This window comes from Panthera uncia, chromosome B4 (genome assembly GCF_023721935.1).
Source record: "Panthera uncia isolate 11264 chromosome B4, Puncia_PCG_1.0, whole genome shotgun sequence".
NCBI lineage: Eukaryota > Metazoa > Chordata > Mammalia > Carnivora > Felidae > Panthera > Panthera uncia.
In genome coordinates this window covers 129,002,626-129,027,561 of record NC_064809.1, presented here as the reverse complement: position 1 = coordinate 129,027,561, position 24,936 = coordinate 129,002,626, and the positions used below count along the sequence as shown (strand labels likewise).

Here is a 24,936-nt window from a genome sequence, read left to right as displayed (position 1 = left end):
TTCATCTGAACTGGTTACAAAACCACACTCCCACGAATACATAAATAATGGATTGGGGAGGAGGAGGGCAATGTTTTAAAGAAATTCCCGCAGGGCCTGGCAAGGCAACAGCAAATGCATTTCTGCTGTATCATATTTAACTGTTTGCAAACTTCTGCCGGGAAGATGCGCAGCAGCTGCACAGACTCTCACGTCCTTCCCCTGCAGGGGCCTAGCGAGCCTTTCCTGGGGGAGGTGTTGTTAAAGGGAGGGAGATGGTGTCAGCTCTCCGGGGCCGGGAAGACGGAGAGGCGAGTGAGTGGGTGTTTGTCGGGCTGCACTGCGCCCGACCAGGCTTCGCACAAGCCAAGCTTCCACCGGGTTCCGGGCCCAGACTCCCGCCGCCAGGCGAGGCCCCTTTAAGAGTCAGCGCGCGCCCCCGCCCCGCGAGCGCACACTTTCCCTAGCAACCGCCCCGGGGGAGGGGGAGGTCCTGGCAACGGCGCGCCGGCCCCGAGCGGTCACGTGACGGCCCGCAGCTGGAACACGAGCGCGCGCCCCGCCGCGCGCCCGCCCGCCGGGGCCTGTGCGCTGCGGCGCGTGCGCGAGCGGTGCAGCACCGGCCGCGGGAGCAGGGAGTATTATGGGCTGTGGGTGCCGCTGAGCAAGATGGAGCTGTCTGCAGTGGGCGAGCGGGTCTTCGCGGCCGAATCCATCATCAAACGGCGGATCCGAAAGGTGAGCCGCCTCCCGAGGTGGGACGCCTTGCCCGGCAGCCGGTGTCCGGGGGTCCGCGGCTCACCGGGGCGAAGCGGTCCCGCTAACCCGGGCCCTCTCGCCCACCCCCGCGCCGCCGCCTCCTCGCGTCCCCGCATCCTCCCCACCCCCACTCCCCCCTTTTTTTCTTCTTCTCTGTTTTTCAGGGACGCATCGAGTACCTGGTGAAATGGAAGGGGTGGGCCATCAAGTAAGTGCCGGCGGGATACAGGGGCGAGGGGGAAAGGGAGGCAACGGGGCCTTTTTTTTCCTGGTGGGGGGGTGCGCACGTTTGCTGCCTCGCATGTGCCTCTGCCCATTAGGTTTTCATTTTTATTTTGTGCATGTGTGACTCGGCAGGTACAGCACTTGGGAACCCGAGGAGAACATCCTGGACTCGCGGCTCATTGCAGCCTTCGAGCAGAAGTGAGTTTGGGGAGCTGGCAGGGGCGGCGGGGCCAAGGCTCGGCTGGGGCGCCGCGCGGGGAAGCGGGGGAAACGGGAGAGCGGGGAGGGCAGCGCGGAGTGGGGCCCGGGAAGGGGTTCTTTTTAACCTTTGGCGTTTCTCGGCCGCAGGGAGAGGGAGCGTGAGCTGTATGGGCCCAAGAAGAGGGGACCCAAACCCAAAACTTTCCTCCTGAAGGTAACCTGGCCCAGCCCCAGCAGCCCCCTCTCGGGCCCCTAGCCCTGGCGCAGCACGGGGCCTGCAAGGGAGGGACAGATCCGCGGCTGCCCAGGCAGGCGGACCTTTCCAGAGGGGCCCCAGCTGGGCAGGGGGTGGTTGTGAGCCCCCGAAGAGCCCCTGGCAGCCGGCCCTGGCCAGCTCCAGCTTCAGCAAGAGGGGCCTGAGAGTGGGAAGTGAGGGGGGAGGATAATCCTCGCTGAGAAAACAAGAGTCTGGGCTGGCCAGCAGGGCTCCCGCATGGGGGGTGGATGAGGCAGGTGGGGGCTGTCCACCTGAGGGGGTGGCAGGGAGGTTACTTCTGCACACTAGATGAAGGGAACCTTCATCGCCCCCAGCCCTGCTAAGGCTCTGCCTGGAATTCAAACCCAGCGGGGGAGAGTAAATGTGGCTTCCTTCAGGGCTGGGAACAGAAGAGGCATTTGGGGGCCACCTGCCTCCCTGCCCCCAGCTTCTTTCACTGTCAGGATTGGTTCTGCATGTCTCCCCTCCTCACTGGGGACTGCAGCTTGAATTTGACCTTAGATCACTTCGCTTTGAGTTTCTCACGGGCTGAGCCACTGGCTTACCCCCACCGCTGGCCGTTTCTGGAGACTGTAATGAAGACGGGGTGGGGGGAGTGAAAACATAGCACATTAGCCTCAGCAGGGGAGGGAGACCTAGGAAGGAAGCCATCTTAGGGTTCAGTTGGGGGTGGGGGGTGGGATTTTATTTTTCTCAGAACAGAGTCGGAAAGGGAAGGTGAGATGACCCTAGGACGCAGGCGAGACTGCAGGCAGGCCTCCCTGGGAAACCACAGTTGACCCAGTAGTGCTGAATTGCCTGGGGGCCCCAGCCTACCCTGACAGCCTGTGACTTTGTGGCGATTGGCTGAGTAAGGGCAGGGAGCGCTCTGCAGAGAAGAGAGACTCTGCCGAATTGCAGAACCTCGGAATCTCCCATTTGCCCAAAAGGCCCCATGAGGGTGGGGTGGGGCTGAAGAAGCCCAGACCAAAAGGTCTGTGCACGTCGTGCAAGGGTTTGGACTTAAAGCAGACATGAAAGACTCCTTAGCTTCCACCTGTTTCCACGATTCCTGTTCCCAACCTGCACACGCTCCGGGATCCATGGAGGAGCACACTTAACCCTTGATGTTTCTTAGGAGGAGGGCTGGGGCGGAGCAGCGGGAGGGCGGGTGGGCTGTGTGACAGGCTGTGAGCGCAGCTGGAGCACCCTCTAGCGGTGAAGTGAGTAATGACCGTGAGCTTGGATTCACAAAATGCCTTTTTTTTTTTTTTCTTTGGTAGCCCGTAGCTCCTGAGCTGGCTCTGGGCCTAACACAGTGCTGAGGCCCCTCATGGATTATCTCCTTTAATCCTCTCAACAACCCTATGAAGGAGTACCATTCCCATTATGCACATGAGCAAAATCAAGGCCCAGAGAGGGGAGGAGGCTTACATGAGATGCCATCACCCGGCTTCCTGGCCTCCATTCCTGCTCCTTTCCTTCACCCCCCGTCCCTCAGAGAGCACACGTCAGGTTAAGGGGACACGGTGGACACACACAGGAAACCATGATGGTCGCAGAGTTGGTGGGGCAGGGGGTGGAGAGGCAGATGGCGGGACCTTGACCTGGACCTTTATGACAGTGACCATAGATATTTGCAAGGGGTGGTGGAGATCAGTTTGGTCCGGGCCCGGGGCTCTGTGAGTCCCTGACAGGCGGTGTATCTGGGAGACAAAGTATTCTCAGCACTTACTTTCTACTCCGGAACTGTTCTGAAGGAAACAGGAGCCCGTGAGGTAGGTTGTCGTTGTCCCCATTTTACACATAGGAAAACTGAGGCCACGGCGGTTGTGTAACTTGCCCACGGTCACAGAGAGTCGGTGGTAGAGTCCAGGTCTTGAACCTTCTGTGCTATCTGTAGTACCTGCCAACTCCTCAGAGCCGTGCCTGTCACCGGCCAGAGTGGAGTAAACACATTGGCCGTGGGTACCATTTTTCATTCACGGGCCAGACCCAGGTCCCACCTTCAGTGAATGCTCAACCACCTGGGGGAGGGGAGAGGAGGGGGAAAGGTTAAACCGGTCCCCTTCCAAACAAAAGATACATATATATGTTGAGAAGTTACAAAGTAAGAAACGTTTCTCATAAAAAGTTTGGAAACCATACGTTAGTATTGCCGCTCCGCAGGGACCCTCGCCACTGGATTTGGGCAGAGCCATGATGACAGAGGTCTGGGAGCTCAGGCAGCATGCGGATGGCATAAATGCTGACCCCCTCCCCCCCCCCCACCCAGGGCGGGGACAGAAAGAGTGGAGATTCCCCCCTGAGCTCCCTTGGGGATGAACTTGCAAAAGACCCTGCTTGCCAGGCGGAGGAAAAAGGCTAGCTTTCTCCTGCCTTTGTCTGAGGAGGGATAGGAGGAGACCAGTCCCTGGTTCCTCTGGCTGGTGCACGGGAGGAGCTGGCCACCCTGGTCCCGGGCAGACTAGGCCGTGTGTGCTGCCACCTAGTGCCCGGAGGGACTGTTGGCCAAGCAGCCCTCGGGAGACCCCCAGCGTGGCCAGGAGGGCCATGTGGCGTTGAAGCGTGTTTCCACCACCTTCTAAAGATGATCCTTGCTAATGCAGTGAAGAAGTCCGCAAACCCCGCTTCTGGGCGGTTGTGGTCAAATACGATGTAGTTTTGCCTGAGGGGCACACAGGCTACCTCGCAGGGACTGGCTAAGTGTCTAGTGCTGTGGGGTGGGATGTAGAGAGACCCCAAACTACAGGTCTCACTCTTGCGGAGCTCACGGGCCGACCGTGGGAATGTGTCCTCCCTCTCGGCCCACCGGGTTGAAGGAGACACAGCCTAGCGAGTCTTCCCCCATCAGGAGCCAAGGTGTCTGTAGGTGACAGTTCTGTCATCGCTTCCACTCTCTCCAGCCATTGCTTTCAGTCCCTTGCCTGCTACATCCTCCCACTGCTGGGCTCTCTGCTCCCACTGTTTGTCTTAGTGGCATCCATGTGGCAGGCCATGGGGCCTCTGCAGCAGCCTGGGGCGTGTCAGGCTCAGAAGGGACCACGGCTCCCTCCTGCTTAGGCTTCATCCTCCGAGACGGGCCCATGTGCCTGATCTCTGCTCCTCTAGGCCCCGTACGTCCTTTCTTACATTGAGTCAGTCACCCAGTGTCACAACTGCCTGTGACCTGTCCTCTCCATGGAGCCCCTAGGGGAGAGGCTGCGGTTATAGTTCCAACTCCAAGCAGCTGGCTTGTGACTAGTGTTTTGTTAGTGAAGGAAGGATTGGCCATGGAGGACGGTCTTGATGGCCTCGTGAGTCCCTTGCCCTGAACTTGACTCTGGGGGCCCTGCCACACCCCACATCTTCAGTGAGGTGAGCTCCTACAGAGCCCTGGGGCATTACACGCCTCACACCTGGGAATGCAGCTGAGCCCGGGAGCCAGGGACATTTTTCGCTGGCCCCACAGACTCACTCAGCCATCCACCCCTCAGGCCACCTTGGCACGGATTCAGAGCTGTTCCCACCTCTTGGTTCATCCCCACCAAACCCATGTCTCGCTGGGGGGGGTTCCAACCGAGGCTTTGGGTGCCAGCTTTGGAATTCACTGGCACTGATTTGCTCGGACCCAGGCCCTGAGCCAGATCCTGGGCAGACATGAGTCAGACCCGGGAAGGGAAGGGCAGCTTACAGGAGGGCATATGCGAGCATACAGGAGGGGCTGAGAGCTAAGGATCTGTCCCAGGGGTGATGATCAGCTGGGGAGGCAAATCCAAACTGGAAGTGCAGCCCATTCAGAGACGGCACAGAGCATTTGGGACCCTGCGAGTAGGTCAGTGGCGTTGGGGTGTGGAGTGAAGCAGGGAGGGGCCTCCCCCTTCTTTCTGTCCCCAAGTATCGGTCTGCGGAGGGGTGCCAGGCTAGGCTGGGATCCTTCACCGAGCAGAGTTGGTCCGGGGCTTCTGAGCAAAGGGTGTGCTTTCCATGCCGTGTCCTGATCGAGGACACTCCTCTGTGTCAGCAAGGGCAGCCCCCACCCTATCTGTCCCAGGGCCCCACTGCCAAGCCGTGTCGGGCCCCGACGGGGGTGCGACCTGCTTTCAGGCCTCGTGCACTTTGCTTCACCTGTCCGAATGGGCTTCCTTTCATCTCTAAGCCGGGTCGGGAGCACAGCTGATTCTCTGAAGGGCTCGCAGGGTAGCGTAACGGGACTGTACTCGTGGGTGGCTGGCGCAGGAGCACCCGGAGGAGGTCAGCAGGAAGCCGAGCCCCCGCTCAGCCCTTCCCTCTGCCCCACAGGCGCGAGCCCAGGCTGAGGCCCTCCGCATCAGTGACGTGCATTTCTCTGTCAAGCCGAGTGCCAGTGCCTCCTCGCCCAAGCTGCACTCCAGCGCGGCCGTGCACCGGCTCAAGAAGGACATCCGCCGCTGCCACCGCATGTCCCGCCGCCCGCTGCCCCGCCCGGACCCCCAGGGAGGCAGCCCTGGCCTGCGCCCACCCATCTCCCCTTTCTCTGAGACGGTGCGCATCATCAATCGCAAGGTGAAGCCTCGGGAGCCCAAACGAAACCGCATCATCCTGAACCTGAAGGTGATCGACAAGGGCACGGGTGGAGCGGGCGCCGGGCAGGGGGCAGGAGCCCTCTCTCGCCCCAAAGTCCCCTCCAGGAACCGCGTCATTGGCAAGAGCAAGAAGTTCAGCGAGAGCATCCTGCGCACCCAGATCCGCCACATGAAGTTCGGCACCTTCGCGCTGTACAATAAGCCCCCGCCCGGCCCTCCGCCTCCCCCGCCAGCGGGCAAGGCCGACCCTGCCGCCTCCCCGGGCCCCGGGCTGCTGCTGGCGGCCCCCGCTGCCCCCTATGACGCCCGCAGCTCCAGCTCCTCTGGCTGCCCCTCACCGGCACCGCAGTCCTCCGACCCCGATGACGCGCCCCCCAAGCTGCTCCCTGAGACCATGAGCCCATCTGCTCCCGACTGGCGTGAGCCTGAGGTGCTCGACCTGTCCATCCCTCCCGAGGTGGCGGCCACCAGCAAGAGGGTGCCTCCCGACGTCACGGCTGCCACGGGCCAGGCGCCTCCCGTGGCCCCTGAGCCTGCCGGCGCCTCCTCTGAGCCCGAAGCTGGGGACTGGCGCCCCGAGATGTCCCCCTGCTCCAACGTGGTCGTCACCGATGTCACCAGCAACCTTCTGACAGTCACTATCAAGGAATTCTGCAACCCTGAGGATTTCGAGAAGGTGGCTACTGGGGTAGCAGGTCCCACTGGGGGTGGTGGCGGCAGCGGGGTGAGCAAGTGAAGGGGCTCCACCGAGGTGGGGGGGGCTGGGGGGGCCCTCCTGCCCAGAGCCCTGCTCTTGCCCCCACCCCTGCCCTCAGACACCTCTGCCCGTGCTTTGCTTGTTTCAGATGGCTCGGTGTTGACCCCGGGAGGGGGCTGGGCGGTTGGAACCCCCCGAAGCCTGGGGGAGCGGCCGTCCCGGAACGGATTTGGGCCGGGGTGGGGCCAGGGCACTCAGAAGTCCTCCTCCTTGTCTCTTGGTACCCTCCCAGCCCATGCATGGTGGGGCCCGCTGGGGGGCTCCTGGGGAGCCCCGGAACCCAGAGTTGGCTGCCTCCTCCACATCCCGCTCTCTCTCCCCCGGCTTGCTTCCAGCTCGCGCACACAGCATCTGATTTCTCGGTGCTAACCCGGCAGCTGCGGGGCCCCTTAGGAGACCCCTTCCCCATATGGGCACTGCCTCTTTCCTTCCCCCAGATGCCTGGGCAGGAGGGGCAGGGATGGCAAAGCCCAGACAGAGGTTGAGGTGAGGCCAGCTTCGGCCCCTCCCTCCATATCAACGAATGCAGCAGGAGCTGGACCGGAGGCCTGGGTCTTCCTGCCCGCTTTTGGCCAAGACCCAAGCAGGTCCCCTTAGGTCCACCCCACCCAGTCTCTTTCCTAATCCCCATTTCAGAGGTGGGAGGGACTGGCAGGGACCTCCCCCTGCCACAGCCTCCTAGCATCTAAAGGCCCCTTCAGTTCTCCACCAAAGGTGCTACAAGAACCTGCTGTAGAAACTTCCGGCTGGCGCACTCATCTGCCGCCCCTTGGCGTGTCTGTGCGCCTACGCATATGTGCGCTGGGCCCGGGCTTTCAGGCGGCCCCCTTGAGGGTTCCACGGAATCGGGTCGTCGAAGGCCTGGACCTTTCCTTGCCCAGACCTGGCCCGGGCCCGAGGAGTTTGCTGTGGGGCCACAGGCTGATCCCCCCAGCCCCCCAGTGCTGGTGTGTGTGCCCCCAAGCCCTCCTCCTCGGGGTGGTGGGCGCAACCAGCCGGGCCTCTGCCGCAGACACGGCATGGTGGGGACTGAGGTGGAAGGGGGAGACCCCCGCCCGGGCCATCCCCTTCTTCCCCGCCCCCCTGTCCTGGGGTGGGGGGGGGGAGGGGCGGAGGAGGGGGAGAGGAAGCCTGGAAACCATTCTGGGGGTGGGGGTGGGGGGCCTCCGGCTTCGCCCGCCCCCTCCCTCTCTCCTGCGTCCGACTGCTGAGGCTTCCTCCCAGCACAGCCTGCTCGAAGCTGCGGGTGGCTCCGGGCCATGCCAATGGCAGAGACCCACCCCAGCTTTAGGCCGGGCACTGGGAGGGCAGGCAGGCCAAAGGGGGCGACCAAAGAGGGGGCCTGTGTTCTTTGGGAGGGGGAGGGTGGGCGAGACCAGGGCTCCCGTGCCCTGCGGGAGGCCACCCTGCCGGCCGGCCCCGGCTGTCAGTCTGGCCTGAATGGCCTGTCCCTGCACGTCGCCCAGGGGAGCTTCGTGGTGTGTGCGGCCAGGGGTGTGTCAGCCCAGAAGCGCGATGGCAAAAGGTGGTCGAAGGAGGCAGAAAGGGAATCCTGTTAGGTAGCAAATGCCTTTGCCCGAAGTACAGGAGGACTCGTTCTTCCGAATCTCCCTGCGGGGGGCTGTGGCGTGGCCCCCGTCCCTCCCCACCCCAGGATGTAGAACAAGGGCCCTCACAGGGTTTGGGGGGCTGGCACTCCTAGACCCCTCCCCACCCTGCCCTTTGTGTCGGCTCTCTGGCCGTCCAAGTGCCAATTGGCTTCCCCCCTCCCCAAAGAAGGGCTGGTATCTCTCCTCTGTCCTTGGAGGGGATTTCCCTCCCCCCCACCCGACCCCTCACCCCAGGTGAACGACCACCTGGGTGCCAGTTACAGGTGTTTCCAGAGACCATAGAAATGTGTTTTCCTGAGAGTCCGTGTCATTCGTGACTTTTTTTTGTAAAGAAGTTGTGTTTTCAGAGGTGATTTTATGACAGGAAAGTGAAAGAGTTAGTTTTGCAAAAAAACAAAAAACAAAAAAAGAGGAAAAAAAAAAAGAAATAGAAAAAAATATCGTGGGATTCCTATGGGGCTGGGGCGGGAGTGGGGGGGAGAGAAAGAGATATTTAAAGAAAAACTAGTGAAGCAATGATTGCACAGGCGAGGTGGCAATGTTAGGAACCGGGGACGGAAACCCAGACCCGGCTGCCGGTCCCTGGGGTCCCTGCTCTCTCTCCTTGGCCCGAGGTGGGGAGGCCTCCCTCCTGTCCTGGGCCCACACTCCACACCTACCCTCCTTCAAAGGGAAGGAAGACAGCTGTCCCCAAGGGAACTAGCCAGAACTGCAGGGGCCCGGGGCATGGAGCCCACATTTGGGGAGGGTGGGGGTCAGCGGGAGCCCCACTGTTGTGTCATCGGTGACTTTCTCCAGGAAGGCTGGTGAGTGGATACAGTTGGGTTCCTTGCTCTCTTCCATTTGGTTGCCAGCGTGTCCCGTCCTCTGGTCCCTCCCTCCCCATCACCCCAAAGACCGTGACGCCCCTGAGTTTGCCTGGCCGGGTGGGGGTTGCAGGCTTCAGGAAGAAGGAGCTATAGACTCCAGGAGAATCTTAGGCGGTGATCCAGAGGGACTGGGGGTGACCATGGGGGGAAGGGAATGCCTGCCCCTGCCCCTCCACCGCGTGGCCCCACCCCACCTCCGCACACGCACACGCTGCTTCGAGGTGGGCACCTCCCCTGGGGGGGTCTAGGTGGGCACAGGGTCCAGAGCAAGCGGAGCCCTCCTACCTCTCCGAGGGTGGCTCTGAGCGGGAAACCCATAACCCCCCCCACACACACACACACACTCTTGCACGAATCAGCCTTCTCCGGGCCCTCCCTCTCCCCTTGCTGCTTTTCCGTTTACCTAACTACCAAGCAGAAGTTGCATTCTGGTTCGCTTTATTTTTATATGTGAAATATCCCTCAAAGCCCGATCTCTTCCCATGTTCAGTAGCGGTTGGGGCATCGGTCATTCTCCCCTTAAGGCCACCTCCTCCTCCCCGCCCACGTGTCATAGGAAACAGGTGAGGTCCCGTGTCTCTGGTTTGAGATGGGAAATTGGGACACCTCCGTCTTCATTTCCCTCTCCGACCCTGAGCGTGCCCTTCTGTGAAATGGGTGTATTGGGCGGCAAGGCCTCTTCGTAAAGCACCGCCGGTGTCCAGGCAGCTGCTGAGGATCCGGTGGCGGTCGAGGTTGCTGGCGCTGGGGCCTCTAGCTTCCCACAGCCCCCTTTCACTCTTGCCCCCCGAAGGGGCCCGGGGCAAAATGAGCTGCATCCTTCCACTGCTCTGGAAAGAAGGGCTGATGAAGGCCCGACGTCAGTGTGAGGTGGGCAGAGAGCGCCCCATTTAAGAGACCTGGAAAGTAGGGCCCCACGAGGCAAAGCTGCTTCGCGGGGTGAAGCGCCCAGCTGCCCTGGTGTTTTGGGAAAAGCCCCTTCCAAAGGTGGGGGCCTGGGTGCCGAAGCTGCTAGAGAGCCGGCCGGCTCCCCGCTGCCGGGCGGTCTGGGTAAGAGGTCCGCCCCAAGGAGGAAGCAGTTAGGTCAGAGCGATTGGGTCATCACCAGCCTCTTCAGCCTCCACGGGGACCCGAGTGGACATACCACCTTTTCTCACCTTTCTGGGTTTTGTTGGTTTTTTGGGTTGGGGTGGGTTTTGGGGGCTTTGTTTTGTTGTTGTTGTTGTTGTTGTTGTTGGTTTGGGGGGGGGGGGGGGTTTTTTTTTTTTTTTTTTTTTTTTTTTTGCACTTGGCCCACGCCAGACAGTGGAGCCCCACGTGGTCAGTTCCACTTTCCGGCTCCCATGCACTAGCCCAAGGCAGCCTCTTGGGGGCTTGTATGGTTTAAGGAATCACTTTGAAAAAGACAAGGAAAGTGTTTAAAAGGTTTCTGTTTTTTTTCTGTCTGCATCTCCTCTCAGATTCAGAAAGGAGGTTGGGGCTAAAACCAGGAGCCTGTCTCCCTCGCCTGCCTCCCGTCTGGCTGACAGTCACCAACATGCCGAACTAGGGTGACGGGCCGAGCGGGGACAGAGGACCCCAGCTCCCAGGCCTGCGGGGTCTCCCTGCCCCACCTTGAAGGAGTCGGTACCCCACTCCGAGCGGCGAGTGAGCGCCAACTGTATGCAGAGCTTCAGTTGGGTAAAGGGAGGCTGATGGTGTCACGGGGGGACCCCTTGCGAGAGGTCAAGGTAGAAAGAACGGGTTCTGGGGCCTTTCCCTGGCTGTTGGGTGGAGTGCAGATGGGCACTTTTTGTTTCTTTTAATTTAAAAACACAAAGGCCTAAAGAAACGTATCGTATGATTTTTTTTTTTTTTTTTTTTTTTTTAGTTTTTGAAAAGCTCATTGAATGAACTGTGCACGAATGAATTCTATATATATAAAAATATACATATATAGCTCTATATCTGGGGAGGGGCGCGGTCTCTTTTCTCTCTCATTTTAAAAATGAAGTGTTGTTGCCTTTGTCTGTGGTTCAACCATCCAGCTCCCAGCTGGCTAAACTTTGCCTCCAGTGGTGAAAGAGAGGGAACCAGAAATGGAGCCCCCACCCCCACGCGGGGGTGGGGCCCCCAGTCCACCTGCCCCCTCCCGGAGGTTGCGGGTGAAGAAGACGGCTCGTTTTGGGTGTGGGTTTCCGTTCTGTTCTGGATTCGGTTGTTTCTGGGCCGGGGGGAGGGGGGTCTGTGCCGATTACTCTCGTCTTGTACGTTTCGTTCTGCTGCTTTTCAATGTTGTATCAATGCCAGGAAGGGGGAGTGAAAAGCCTCTTTTGCCCCCCAAATAAATTGTCACATTCCGAAGCAAAGGTCCGGCCCCTACAGCGGGCGTGTGTCTGTCTCATTTCTAACAGGCGGTGACTGTGGCCTTTAAAAGCATCAGGCCTGGGTGGCTCAGTCGGTTGAGCATCTGACTTCTGCTCAGGTCACACGATCTCGCGGTTTGGGAGTTCGAGCCCGAGTCAGGCCCTGTGCTCAGAGCCTGGAGCCTGCCTTGGATTCTGTGTCTGTCTGCCTCCCTCCCTCCCTCTTTCTTTCTCTGTCCCTTCTCCTCCTGTGTGCTCTCTCACTCTCTCTCAGAAATAATAAATGAATAAACTTTAAAAAAATAAATAAAAGCATCAGGCCAAGGGTGCCTGGGCCACTCGGTCGGTTAAGTATCTGACTCTTGATCTCAGGGACACGAGGTCAAGCCCTGTATTGGGCTCCGTACTGGGCGTGAAGCCTACTTTTTTTTTTTTTTTTTTTTTTCAACGTTTATTTATTTTTGGGACAGAGAGAGACAGAGCATGAACGGGGGAGGGGAGAGAGAGAGGGAGACACAGAATCGGAAACAGGCTCCAGGCTCTGAGCCATCAGCCCAGAGCCTGACGCGGGGCTCGAATTCACGGACCGCGAGATCGTGACCTGGCTGAAGTCGGACGCTTAACCGACTGCGCCACCCAGGCGCCCCATCTACTTTTAAAAAAATCTCAAAAAAGTCCCACCAAAACATCAGGGCCTCTCCTGCTGCAGGGGAGGGGAGGGGCTGCTGCCCCTCCAGCTTTGGCCCGTTTGGGAGCTCGCCACCTCCCACCCTCCTTCCACCCCACCACCTGCCAGTGAACTGAGCTGGAGGGGAGGACCCTACACAGGTAAGGCTGGTAAGGCTGAGGTGTTGCCACTTTCCGAACCTGGAGAAGGCCAGGCAGGTGGGCACGAGGGAGGGGGAGGTCCCTCCACTGCCCGCTCCCCACTTGGAATCACAGTGCCTGCAGCGGAGGGGTCTGTCGGGCTGTGTCCCTAACAAGTTTCTTGCCACAGAGCTTGGGAGAGGAGCAGCCACGAGGAGCCCTCTCCCCACAGCCTCACGGGTTCAAAAGCAGCGGCCCCAGGCAAACCCAAACCTTCTTCAAGGGCCTGTCGCTCTGCTCCTGAGCCACACCTGTGTCCATCCATTGCCCCCCGTTTGCGGGGCCTTGAGCAGGTGTCACCCCCAATCCTCCCCTCCTACAGCACCCCCACCCCCTTATGAAACCCCCAGTGTCTCGCCTCTCAGATGTCTCCCCACCCTGCACAGCCCCCACCAGTCCCGCCTGGTCTTTGGCAAAGCCTCTCTGGTCTGCCAGTCTCTGTTCCTACCCGTGCTCCCCCTACTTCTTCCACACGAGTGCCACTGGGGGCTGGCGACCCCTGCCTCAGGCCTCTTGGGAGCCCACTGTCCTCAGGATCGTGTCCCGAGTCGTCCACCTGGCAGCCTGCCAAGGTGCTCTCCCCTCCCACCCTGGCGCCTCTCCAGGTGCCTCCCAGGCCCCCACCTGTGGGTTTGTCCCCCCAGGTCCCTAAGGGCGGGGCCGCGTCTCACAGCCCAGCGCCTGAGACGCAGTCGCTAGGCCCTCCATTGGTCGTTTCTCTAATTGTCACCAAGGGTCCACCTCCCACTGGGGTCAGTGAGGCTGGGGAGTGGCCGAGCAGCAGACCTGGGGCCCCAGTGCGACTCATCCAACTGGTCCCCGGCCGGCAGGGCAAATGGGAGTGTGTCCCTGGCAGGCACATGGGTGGGAAGGTGGGTGAGGGCTGGCCCTCCTCCGTGGCACCTCCTCCACGCCACCTGCTCATCTGGCCAGCGCACCTGCTACCCGCGGAGCACCAGTGAGTGCTTTACTGGCTCCCTTCACCCCTTCCCCTCCCCTCTCCCGGCTTCCCCTCCCCCTGCCCCCTCCCCCTCAAATGAGGAGCTGTGTCATTTGCCTGAAGTCATACTGCCCTCAGTAGGAGAGGGGGCTTTGCTCCAGACTCCCGCCTCCAAGCCCCACACTCTCTGGGACCGGTAAGAAGAGTGTGCCCTCGTGAGTCCCTGCTGTCTCTCGTCGCAAGCCGTGCCATTGCTTAGCTTCAGTGTCTTAGTTGCCGGTGAGTGAGTGTGACCACAATGGCTTCTCAAGGAGGACCGGAGGGTTCGTTCTGGGGGCGGGGGGGGGGGGGGGGGGGGGGCCCCCCAAGTCCCCCCGGGGGGGGGGGGTTTTGTTTTTAGGGGCGCGGGGGGGCCTGTGGTGGTCCCAAGGTTTTCCTCCCCGGGGTGCCCCCCCCCCCCCCCCCCCCCCCCCGCCCTTACCTACTATTCGTGGGCCTCTCCAGGGGTACGGGTCAGCCATGAGGTGCCGGGATGGGGCGAGAACAAGCGTGCACAATTACTCTGTCATTTTTTCAAAACTGTAAGGGCAGCGGTTTTTCTGCCCCTGTCAAGTGCTGTCTGAAGTGAAGGGTGGAGGGGGGGGGGGCAGTCAGCGTGGTTGCATCCAGACGGCAAGAACCCCTCAGGCCAGATCACAGGCCTGGGTGCCCGTGGCACCCTCTTTGTTCGGGCTGCTGGCTTCTGAGAGTTCACACTTCAAAGAGGGCTCTGGCTCCGAGAGCTCAAGGCCGCCTGGTCCACGCAGGTGGTCTGCAAAAGAAGCCAGGGCTGAGGCACCTCCCCCTCCCCCCTCCCCCAGACATCCACAGGCTCTGGGCATCTCCAGTCACAGGAGGGATGAAGCAGGAAGGAACCCTGGTGAGCGAGAATGAGGCGGGGACACAGCTGAGGCTGTGGGGATGGTTGGAAGCTGCCGGGAGTTGAGAGAGATTTGGAATATTGGATATTTTGTGACTGGCTTAGATACTTAGAGTTACTAGCTAAGGCAGAGCAAACATTCCTTTAAATGCCCAGCTGAGCTTCCAAAACACTGAAGAAATCCCCGGGGATCACAAACAAAGAAGAAGCCAAACTCAGAGTGCTAAGCAGATGCCAATCCTTAACCCTGCAGGGCGGGTCTGCAGATGACCCAGGGTCAGGTGTGGGGAGGCGTTGGCCTTTGCTGACCTTCGGTGACCAAGGAGCCTATTTTACATCTATACAGGGACAGGGAGACAAGGCCTTGAGCCCTGGCCAGAAGAAATTTCAAACCAAGACACCCAAATAAGGCATATCCTCAATGAAAAGGCAAATGGAGGAGAAAAATCACCCTTCCGCAAAACAAAAACAAAAAAAGTTGTCGGAGAAGTTGTTTCTGGCTCTGTTGGAAAAAATAAAACTGAAGTCTTCCCCCGAGAAATTGTAACTCCAGAACTTCCCTAACGCTCATTTGAGATTTGGATTTGTGTTATCCACACGCTCCCAGAACTCCCAAGTCTGGTAATTAGCACACAAAGCCAACGTGGCAATGTGGCGTGGGTTATACCCACAGAGAGGTGGCGTGGGTTATACCCACAGAGAGGTCGCGATAGCAGACGCAAGGCTGCCCCGGGGGGGACATTCCCACAGTAAAGGCCACATGGGAGGCTCCCGGATAAAACCCTTGTTAACAGGAGCTTGCCACCCAAAATTACAAGACCTACAGAGAAGCAACCCATGAAGACACACAGCAGAATGACAAACGGCCCGTACAGACTCCTACATCGAACACGTCATTTTCAAGCACACACCGAAGATTTCCAGACATGGCCGTGTACGTCGCGTGGTAACGAGAGAAAGCAACTCCCAATAAATTTCAAGAAATTGTCACCACAGCCCACGTTATCGTTAAATTACAAATCAATAGCCAAAAGAACTGAAAATCCAAGGCTCGTCTACTTGGGTAGTAACCCAGATCTCTCGTTCCCCTTCCCCTGGATCTTGCTCCCTGCCCAAACTTCTGAAATCTCTAGAAAAAAGAGACTCAGGATGAATGTGAAACTGTGAATAGAAGGCAGACACACACGGGAGGCGTGCGGCCAACCTGAGTCAGAGCTGGATGGGAACAGGTCCCCCCTGGTCCCTCTAGACGGAATATGACCTTCATTAGAGCAGAAGACCAAAGCGTTCTCTGTCTCTTCCAAAGGCTGAGCTCAGAGTGTGACAAAGACGGGAGCCTCTATTTAAGCGACAGCTGCTAGCAGTCAGCCTTTAGGAGCCAGAGGGAGCCATCTATGCAGAGCCGGGATGGGCTGGTGGAAATGGGACAAAGCAGGTGCCCGACATAAAGACAGGCCCCCCCCTTCAGCCTTCTGCCCACCTTGCCTCCTGATGGGAAATCCCAGCATGAGCCACACGCTCTTTTGGGGTGGATTTCGAGGTCCCTAGGGGTTCTCTATTAAGGCTCCTGTAGTCTGTGAGCAAGGCATTAGGACACGCTTTGGAAAAGGCAAATGTACTCTGTCCCCCACAGGGACTCGTTAAAGTGACCATCATCTCGCTGGCTCCCTTGGCAACCCCCGCAGGGACACAGGGCCCAGGGTCTGCCGGAATGTCCCCGGCTGAGGCTTTCTGTTCTCATCAGCCCTGACCTGCTCGCCTACACTCATCCCTCCTCCGCCTGCCTGCCTTTCATGCCTCAGTCACCATCAGGAGACCCTCGTCCAGGTTCAGGTGGTCGGGTCACTTGCCCTCTCCAGCCCCCAGTGCTCCTTAGCAGCATCAGAAGCCAGGAGCCCCTCCCTCGCAGTGTTCCTGGAAGGGGTGGGGGTGGGATGGGGAAGGGGGTGGTCTGAGGCGAAGCGCGTGAAAGCGTTTTGTTCCAGCACGGCCTGGGTGAGAAGAGACATTTTGCAGATGGATGTATCTGGACTCGAACATCCCTCTGACTTCCGGTCTGGGTGTGCCAGCTGTCTGCTCACCAGATCTCAATACCTCCTCCCACTTAATGGCCTCAGGATACTTGAGAGACAGTGGATGAGTCCCCGCTCCCGCCGCTTGTGTGACCTCAAGCCTCTCGGTCACTCTCTCCGGGCCTCCGCATCCCCTTCTGCAAAGCGGGAGAGCTGCTGCCTCTAATTCTCCCTCCACCTCAGAATTGCTCTCAGAAGGACAACTAACACGTACAGGGTGGACTTTACGAGGCTTAACTTATCAACTCCTCACAACCCGGACAGTGCGGTAACCACGATATAGAAACGGTGGGGGGGGGGGGGACTGTGGTCCAGAAAGGTGAAGTAACTCACAGATTCCTATATGGTAGAGAGGGGATTTGAACCCATGCGGCCATCCTTCCCACCGTGCCAACATCCTCCCGCACAGCACGGTGGGCGAGGGCACAGCCACTCGAGCCGGCCTGCCTGACTGGGTGCGCCTGCCGCGGCATATTGCTCAGCTCGACGGTGCCTCAGTTTCCCCAGCTGCAAAACAGGAGATGAAAGGAATACCCCCTTCCTCATGGGATTGCAGGGAACCCCGCTGAGGGCCCTAGGAGCCAGGCGCTGAGCTGGACACCCTCCCACGGTGCAGCCAAGGAAATTGGAGAGAGGGGCTGAGTCACCTGCCCAGGTGGCACCGTTAGTAAGTAGCGGACCAGGGATTAAAGCCCAAACGCCCTAACTTCAAAGCCCATGCTTTCAACCCCTCTGCCCCACCCCCATGTGACACCCTCAAACTCCGTTCAAAACAGGCCTCCAGACTGCAAATTGGCCCCCATGGGCTGCCTGACTCACCACCTTCCAGTGAGGGGGCCCGAACCCTGCGCCTTGTCTGTGACTCATCCCTTTCTGGCCCGTTACCAGCATCTGTGACTGAAGGACCCCTGAATGCAGACACCCATCCCCCCCTTCCTCCTCAGCCCTGCTGCCTGCTCCCGTCCAGACCCCTAGAGCTGAGGACGATGGGGGCCATGTACCCCCATTCCAACGTGTAGACTTGTAAACGGGCTAGACCCAAAGTTCCCCTCATTTCTCATCCGTCCAAGGCTGCGGGGCTAAGTAGCTGGAGGGGGGATGCGGTTGGAGAGGGGGCCGCTCTCTTTAGAAACAGTCGGCAGGGTGCCCCCCCACCTCAAGGCAAGTGAGGGGGCTTCGGAAAACCCAAGGGCATGGCATGTGTCCCCTGGAATTCTGAGGGTGAGGTGACCAAGGGGAGGGAGAGGCTGCCTAGGCTTCCTTGTTGGTATGAGACAAGGACCGAGCTGCTTTGGGAATGGCCTGCGGTCGCAGCATTTGGGGGCCAGGATGCGAGCGTGTCTCCTGGGGCCCCAGAGGGAACCATGCAGAATGTAGCTGGTTTGAGGTCATTTTGAATTAGGATCCTGTGCCAAGGGGACGGGTTGGGGGGAAGCAGGGAAGGGGCCTGAGATCCTATCAGAAAGACTCATGTTGGGTTGGACCCCCGGGAGACAGGTGTTGAAGGGGACTGTTAGCCCAGCCAGCCTGGGGACGCTTCGCCCAGGTAGCACCTGCAGGTGGGAGATCTCCAGCAATAGGGACGGGGGTTCTCTGAAGAACCCCCCTAATGAGAAGGAGTGCCTCCTTCCTTGTTATACGGGTCTTTGAGTTTAGAGCAGACTTGAGGGAAAGGAGAAGCTGAACGGAGCTTAAAGCTTTGCTACTAGACTAGACTCTTTTAGTATCTAAAAAAATAAGGTAAAACCTAAAAGTGACCGAAAGGTAAGGAGATATGCCTGAGATTTCATCCAAGAGCGGGAAAGGTTGGGTCAACAAAACAGGTTCACAAGGCGGCCACTGGGAAAGACTAACATGATTTCTGCTGGCAGCCTGCCAAGCGCAGCTCATTCTGTGTCTGTTCACCGCTTCAGCCTCCAAACCCCCCTTTCCTCCTTTCTGCCGCCCTACCCTTGAACCCTGTCCCAGCCCATCGGGCGCTCGGGTCTGCCAGAACAGCTTTTTCCCTGCACTGTGCTTCCTCCCAGAAAGTCGGTATATCCTAGTGGTCGTGAGCTCGAACGTCTGGGTTTGAATCCCAGCGACCTGCCTTGGCAGCTGAGGGACCTAGAACACGTTGCTTGACCTCTCTGGACTTCAGCATCACTGTCTGTATTCCACTGGGTATCCGTGAGGCTTCAAATGCACTTCAAATGCAACAAATAATGCACTTAGGAACATAGCAAGAACCCGCTCAGCATTAGGGATCATCATTACTGTCAAAGGCTTCCTCCTGGCTGTGAAATCTTGGGCAAGTCCCTTTCCCTCCCTGAATCTCAGTTTCTGTATCTGAAAAAATAAATTGGGTGTGGGTACAATTCGCTAGTGGCGAATTGTACCAAACTTTAGAGGAGAGAGACCCCGAGCCCAGACCCGTCCCAAGGAGGGGCAAGAGGAAGGCTGGCAGGTCAGTGGGCAGGATCAGGGGTTCAGCCAGCATGACGGTCCACCCTACCCCATTCTCCTGCGTTGTCCCTCTGCCAGCCTCTGGGAGAGTCTCCCCAACCTGTCCCCGACTAGATCAGGAAACAGATGGTATTTGAGGAGTAGCTGCCCTTTGTTCCTTTGTACCCTCTGTTCCTCGCTGGATACACATGAACGGTCATCCAGGTGAGGTCCCGGGCCCCCACCCCCTTGCCTCTAACCCCATCACAAGCCTCTGCTCTGACTCTCTTCAGTGATCCTCCTTCATAGGGAGACCTTTTCTCTTTCACAGGCCTTCCATCATATACATAGACAGCAAGGTCTGCACTCCTGGAGCCCTAAAACTCAGCTTCCCTGCCTTCAAGTGCCATGTCCACAGAATCCTGGGGGGGAGGGTCATCAGAAATCTGCCTTTCCTTAGAGGCGCTGGAGAAATGGCCATCAGCCCTTAGGTCCCGCTGTGCACGAAGTAAATACACCCTGAGCACACATTAGGTGCCAGTGACCCAGATAGGAAACAGACACGGTGCCAGGCCTCAAGAAGTTCTCAGGCTTGTGAGGGAAACACAAGTCACAGACCCGTGCAACAGAAACAGATGCAGGGACTACCGGGGGAGGGCAGGGGCGGGCCACCTTGGCTAATGGGGTCGGGGAAGGGCCTGGAGGAGGGGGTGGACTGAGCCCAGGGCAGAGTGAGGCTCCCAGGATGTACTTGGCTGCTTCCTCATTGGTCGGGGTCCGATGGATGCTGAGAGACAGCAAGAACGAGCGATGTGGAGTCTGAAAACTTCCGGGTTCAAATCCCAGGTGCACATCCAGTGACCATGGGACCCCGGGCAAATTACAGAACCTCTCTGAGTTTCAAGTGTTACCTGTGAAATAAGGAAGATTATAATGTGGGGCTCCAGGGTGGCCAGGGCAAGTAACAGAGTACGACGTGTGGGGAGGAGGGACGGACTGAACCCCGGGGGCTGTCAGGATGACGGGGTAAGATGCTGAGAGCCCTGACCGCTATGGAAAGAGGCCGCAGCCTTATTGGCTGGCCACTCCTTCTGGTCTCTCTTGGCTGGGCCTGGATGCAGGCACACACCTTCCAGCCAACTGCCGGGCCCCCCCGCAAGGAGGACACCCGTTTCCTCCTTGGTCCTCGGCCCCTCCTGAGCTGGGAACAGATGTCCTCGCTTCCTGCCCAAGCCTGAAAGGTGGCTTGGCTTCCAGGGAAGCAGCAACCCTGGATGGAAATCTCTGGGCTTCCCCAGAGAGGAAAGCTCTCTCTTCCCTGGCTTCTGCCCCTCCTCTCTGGTTGGGCTCGAGTCCTGGAATCTACTGTTGCTATGCAAACATTTCTGGGCCCTACCTGAGCCTGCTTCCCCTCGGAAGGTCCCAGGCCGGGGCACTTTGGTTGAACACATATGTGAGCCTTAGGCTGAATGATTCCCCACCCTGTTCAGAAAGGGGGTGGGAGCAGAAAGAAGAAAGAACAGAACACCTATGAAGGAAGGCACTATAGGCACCTGGGGAATAAAGGTAAAGAAATAAAAAAAGGAAATTAACATTTACTGGGCACCTAGTATGTGCTAGGAATAAATAAGGAAGGGACAGCCTGCATTGGGCGTTTACTAAGTGCCAGGCACTTAGTGCTGTGCCGTGGGCATACCAAAAAAAAAAATCATGCTGAGGAATGGTCCTTACCCCCGAGTCCCCAGGAGATTTTACACCAGTCTCCTGCCAGTCCCAGAGACACAGAGATGAGGGTGATGCAGCTGGTCCCCGCCCTGGAGGGGCTGGCAGTCTTGCGGGAGACAGGGGAAGTGGGAGATGCGGCACCTTCAGGAGCCGTCCCAGCTCTTGTTTGTTCGTTAGAGCCATTTTAGCAATATCGAGCAGAAGGTACAAACATTTCCCACACACCCCCTGCCCTACACATGCGTGGCCTCCCCCACTGCCAATGTCCCCGCCTTAGTGGTACATCTGTTGCAATGAGCGAATCTACACTGGCATGTCATTGTCACCCCGAGTCCGTAATTCACATGGGGTTGGCTCTTGGCGGTGTACCTTCTATGGGTTTGGATAAATCTAGAATGATGCCTCTCCACCATTATGGTATCCTAGAGAGTCGTCTCCCTGCCCTAAAAATCCTGTGTCCCGCCTATTCATTCCTCCCTTCCCCATAAGCCCCGGCGACCACAGATCTTTTCACAGTCCTCACTGATTTTGCTTCTCCAGAATGTCACATAGGTGCTCATACAGCATGTAGCCGCCTCAGACCGGCTTCTTTCACTTAGTAATATGCATTTAAGTTTCCTCCATGTCTTTGCATGACTTGGTAGCTCATTTCTTTTTATTGCCAAATAATATTCCATTGTCTGGATGTACCGGTTTATTTACCCGATCACTTACCAAAGGACACCCTGGTTGCTTCCGAGTTTGGGCAATTATGAATAAAGTTCCTATAAACATCCGTGCGTAGGTTTTTGTGTGGGCATGACCCCGGCTTCTGAGCTGAAGCCACCTTCTTGTGGGGCAACTCCCAACTAATGGCTGGGCATGAAAAGAGTGTTAGGGCCTGGGAATTTCTGCACAATGCAAAGCCTCCCAAATGGGGCAGTCTTGACCCTGGAGCTCCCTGGTGGGTTGACCAAGACCTTGGCAGATCTGCACTGGGGTCTGAGGCTCTCCCAGCCCTTAGCCCCCCGATCAACCACTTGTACATCCCAGCCCATCTCAGTGTCTGCTTCCTGGAGGACCCAAGTGGCAAACTTCACCTCTAAAACCAAACCACAATCCATCCAATTCTCTTGGCCACCATGACCCCCAAGTTTCCATTGCTCTCACCTGGATGGTTGCATGGCCCCTACCCGGTCTCTCTGCTTCCTCTCCTACCCCGCCATGACCCAGTCTCCATACAACCATCAGAATGATCTTTTACAAACAAACCATGTGATGTCGCTTCCCTGCTTCAAGTCTTCCAACTGGGCTTAGAATCAAACCCATTCCCTTCCCCTAGCCTGTAAAGTCCTATGTGACTTCACCCTGCCTTTCTCTCCAGATCTTTCTCCACTGAAGTTCACCCTGCTTCAGCCCCAGTGGCCTTCCTTCTGTTCCTGGAACATACCAAGCTCATTTCTGCCCCAGGGCCTTTGCGCTTGCTGTTGCCTCTGCCTAGAACACTCAGCCTTTCCCCCAGACTTCTGCATGGCTGGTCTCTCAGGTCATTCAAATCTCATATGCAGGACCTTTCTGACAATTTTATAAATAATGCCCATCTCCCAACTCCCCCACACCTTACACACACACACACACACACACACACACACACCCCACCTACAACTTTCTATAATATTTACTTTAAAAATTTTTTGGTAGTCCTCATTACTATTATAAACTAACTTGTTTATTTAACTACTCTTTTGTTTACTGTTTGCCTCCCCAACTAGATTATGAATTGTGAGCCTGTCTTATTTCCAGCTCTCCCCTGGGCCTGGTATTATGCCTGGCACAAAGTCGGTCTCAAAACATATATTTTGAATAAATAATTATATTTGTTTATTTAGGGCAGAATTCCCCTTAGCCTAAGAATGGAATATAAGCGAAGAAATAAAAAGCCTCAGAGACGTGAGACTTTAGAGAGGAAATGTGGGGACAATTGAATTCTGAGGGAACTTCCCCCTTGAGACTCTGTCTCTGACCATCTCTGGAGAAATTCTGTGTTAGGACTGGAGGGAGGTGTCTCTCCCACAGCCCCGGAGAAACGGGTCTCGGGACCTCCCTGTCCTGGCCTCCCCTCCCCTCTGCCTCCAGCAGCAGCCAGTGTTGCCTATGGGGGAACTAGTTTTGCAAATATTTACCAAGAAGCCACCCTGGGAAGGGGCCCTGTGCTGAATGTTGAGGACAGAGACGAGCCAAGGAAGGGGAGCTGTTCCAGGCAGGAAGCAGAGAGAGGAGACACTCTGGTGAGTTTGGGGCATCATGCCTCGTTGGATACTGTTCCAAACAGGGTGGGGAATAGAAGGTGAGGCCGGAGGGGTGAGCAGTGTCCAGATTGACAACAGTCTCACAAACCAAAAGAAGCTAGCTAGCATAAGGCCCGGCATTTATTGAGGCTTTCCGTGTATTACTGTTATTCCCCATTTTATAGATTGGAAAACTGAGGCACAGAGAGAGGGTGTCAAGAATTGGGAAAGGCCTGAGACTTTACCCTCCTTGCAAACTATGTCACACAGCTGGTAATGGGGGCAGTCAGGGCCAGAATTAGGCCTTCTGGCTCCAGAACCCATGCCTTTGACCGCTAGGCAGTCCTGCCCCTCCCTAAGGGGTTTGGAATTTATTCCATAAGGGATGGGGAGCCACCTATGGATTTATAAGCAGGAGAGTGGCCTGTTCCTATCAAGAGGCTTCAAAAGCCAGCCTAGGGGATAAACAGACCAACCTTTCAACAAGATGAGACTCCAGCCTCTGGGCCCATTTATCCAACAGTCCTCAAATCTCATGGGGCGGCTCATGTAAAAGTGGCACCATTTGGCACCCAAGCCACAGTGGCTCTGCTGCCCTTGGTGGCAGCCCCCTCTCCCAGCCTTCCCTGGATTTTCTGCGATGGTTTCTCCTCGGATGTTTTGTGCGTGTTTCTGTCTTCGCAGAACACGTGTAGAGGTAGCCAGGACTCCCGTGCCTCATGGGTCTCCTCCTGCCTGCCTTTGCCTTCAGAGAGCCTGGCTCACCTCTCCATCAGGGAGATGATGCTTCCTCGAAGCTGTGACGCCAGGCGGGGTTTCCAGGTCACGGCTCCAACGAGTACGAACTCACATCCACGCACATAAGGCTCTGGGGGGGTTCATGTACAGGGCTTGTGTTTTGCTCTGCTCCCACTTTACAGCTCGTGATCCTTGACTCCCAGAGATCCGGGGAGCAGAGCAGTCATCATCCTGGGGCTGGGGGCGGGATGTGTGGAGCATGTGATCTCAGGATCCCAGTGGTCAAAGAGGGTCCCCAGCGCTGTGGCCTTCTGAGAAATGTTCCGGTCTCTCCCCACCACCAGCACGACGCAGAGACCACACGGTCGCCATGGTGGTTCAGAGCCCCAGTTTGTGCCTTTCCCCCTGAAGTCAAGAACGCAGGCTAGAAAGGGAGACAGGCCTGGGCGTGGCTTAGGTTAAAGATTGACCTGGGTGTGGCTTTGGCCCATGACTCCCAGGAGCCGCAGCCCCTCTCCTCCACCCTAGGCTGCAGCCATGAACATCCACAGCCTTCTGAATGCCCTTCCAGCCCTGGGAAGCCACGCTGGTCGGAAAACGCCTTGTGGAAAATTGGAGGGGACCTGAACTGTGAAGAATGGTATGATTTTCTTTGAAGTTTTTAATTGCAAAAGTCCATTTGCAACACAATATATATCTATAGACATTTTTGATAGGAGAAAGTAAAAGTCTCCTCAACCGCCCCCACGCCACAGCTCACTCCCATTCCTTCTGGTTCCTTCTAGTGCCTGGTCCACCTGCTCACCGGGGTTTTGCCTTCCTAATATAGACTGCAGTGGGGAGAGGGGGTCTTCTCTGGCACCCCTGAGGACTCAGAAGAGGAAACTTTGGCTACCCTCTGAGATCACAGGAAGTTTTTGTTTCTTTGTTTTTCCACTGTGTGTGTGTGTGTGTGTGTGTGTGTGTGTGTGTGTGTGTTGTGTCCTGTCGTGTTTTGTTTGTTTGTTTTGTGGGAGTGGAGGGGAGTGAACCCTACTCCTTCTTTAGCTTGGAGGTGGCAAGTGACAGGCAGGTGGCCACCGTATAGGAAGAAGGTGGCTCAAAATCTCCAGTCCCCTGTCCCCAACACTGACCTCTTTTCTTCTCCCCAGCCCACCCCACCGCCGTCACCCAGCCTGAGTCCGGTCAGAAGCGCCTGAACTCAAACACTGTTCCATCGCATCCTAGCTGTGTGACCTTGGACGGCGACCTGACCCCAGTGGGCCTCGGTCCCCTCATTTCCACGGGGAGCACGTCCACCGTGAGGCTTAATTGTGCCCGAGCTTGTAGCTCGCTCGGCACTGGGCCCGGCAGGAAGAAAAGCTCCCCGCGAGGTAGCTGTCGGCATCACGGGTTCGGGGAGGGGGCCGGAGCACCGGAGCGGGGCGGGGGTGGGGGGG

The 24,936-nt window shown here is 57.7% G+C and overlaps 1 protein-coding gene across 2 annotated transcripts in view; it reads left to right on the top strand.

Moving 5' to 3' along the window:
* Positions 1 to 499: 499 nt before the first annotated feature.
* CBX6 (chromobox 6) overlaps positions 500 to 24,936 on the top strand; it is a 48,751-nt gene continuing 24,314 nt past the window's right edge. The window contains exons 1-5 of one of the 2 annotated variants that reach the window (XR_007456846.1): positions 500 to 717; positions 903 to 946; positions 1,096 to 1,161; positions 1,312 to 1,378; positions 5,702 to 7,318. Coding sequence is in view for 1 of the 2 variants with exons in the window: in XM_049626384.1 (XP_049482341.1) it covers positions 649 to 717; positions 903 to 946; positions 1,096 to 1,161; positions 1,312 to 1,378; positions 5,702 to 6,700 (1,245 nt within the window). In the remaining variant the exon portion in view is untranslated. Of the gene's footprint in view, positions 718 to 902; positions 947 to 1,095; positions 1,162 to 1,311; positions 1,379 to 5,701; positions 7,799 to 24,936 lie in introns of those variants that run through there. The other variant, XM_049626384.1, reaches the window with a different exon arrangement.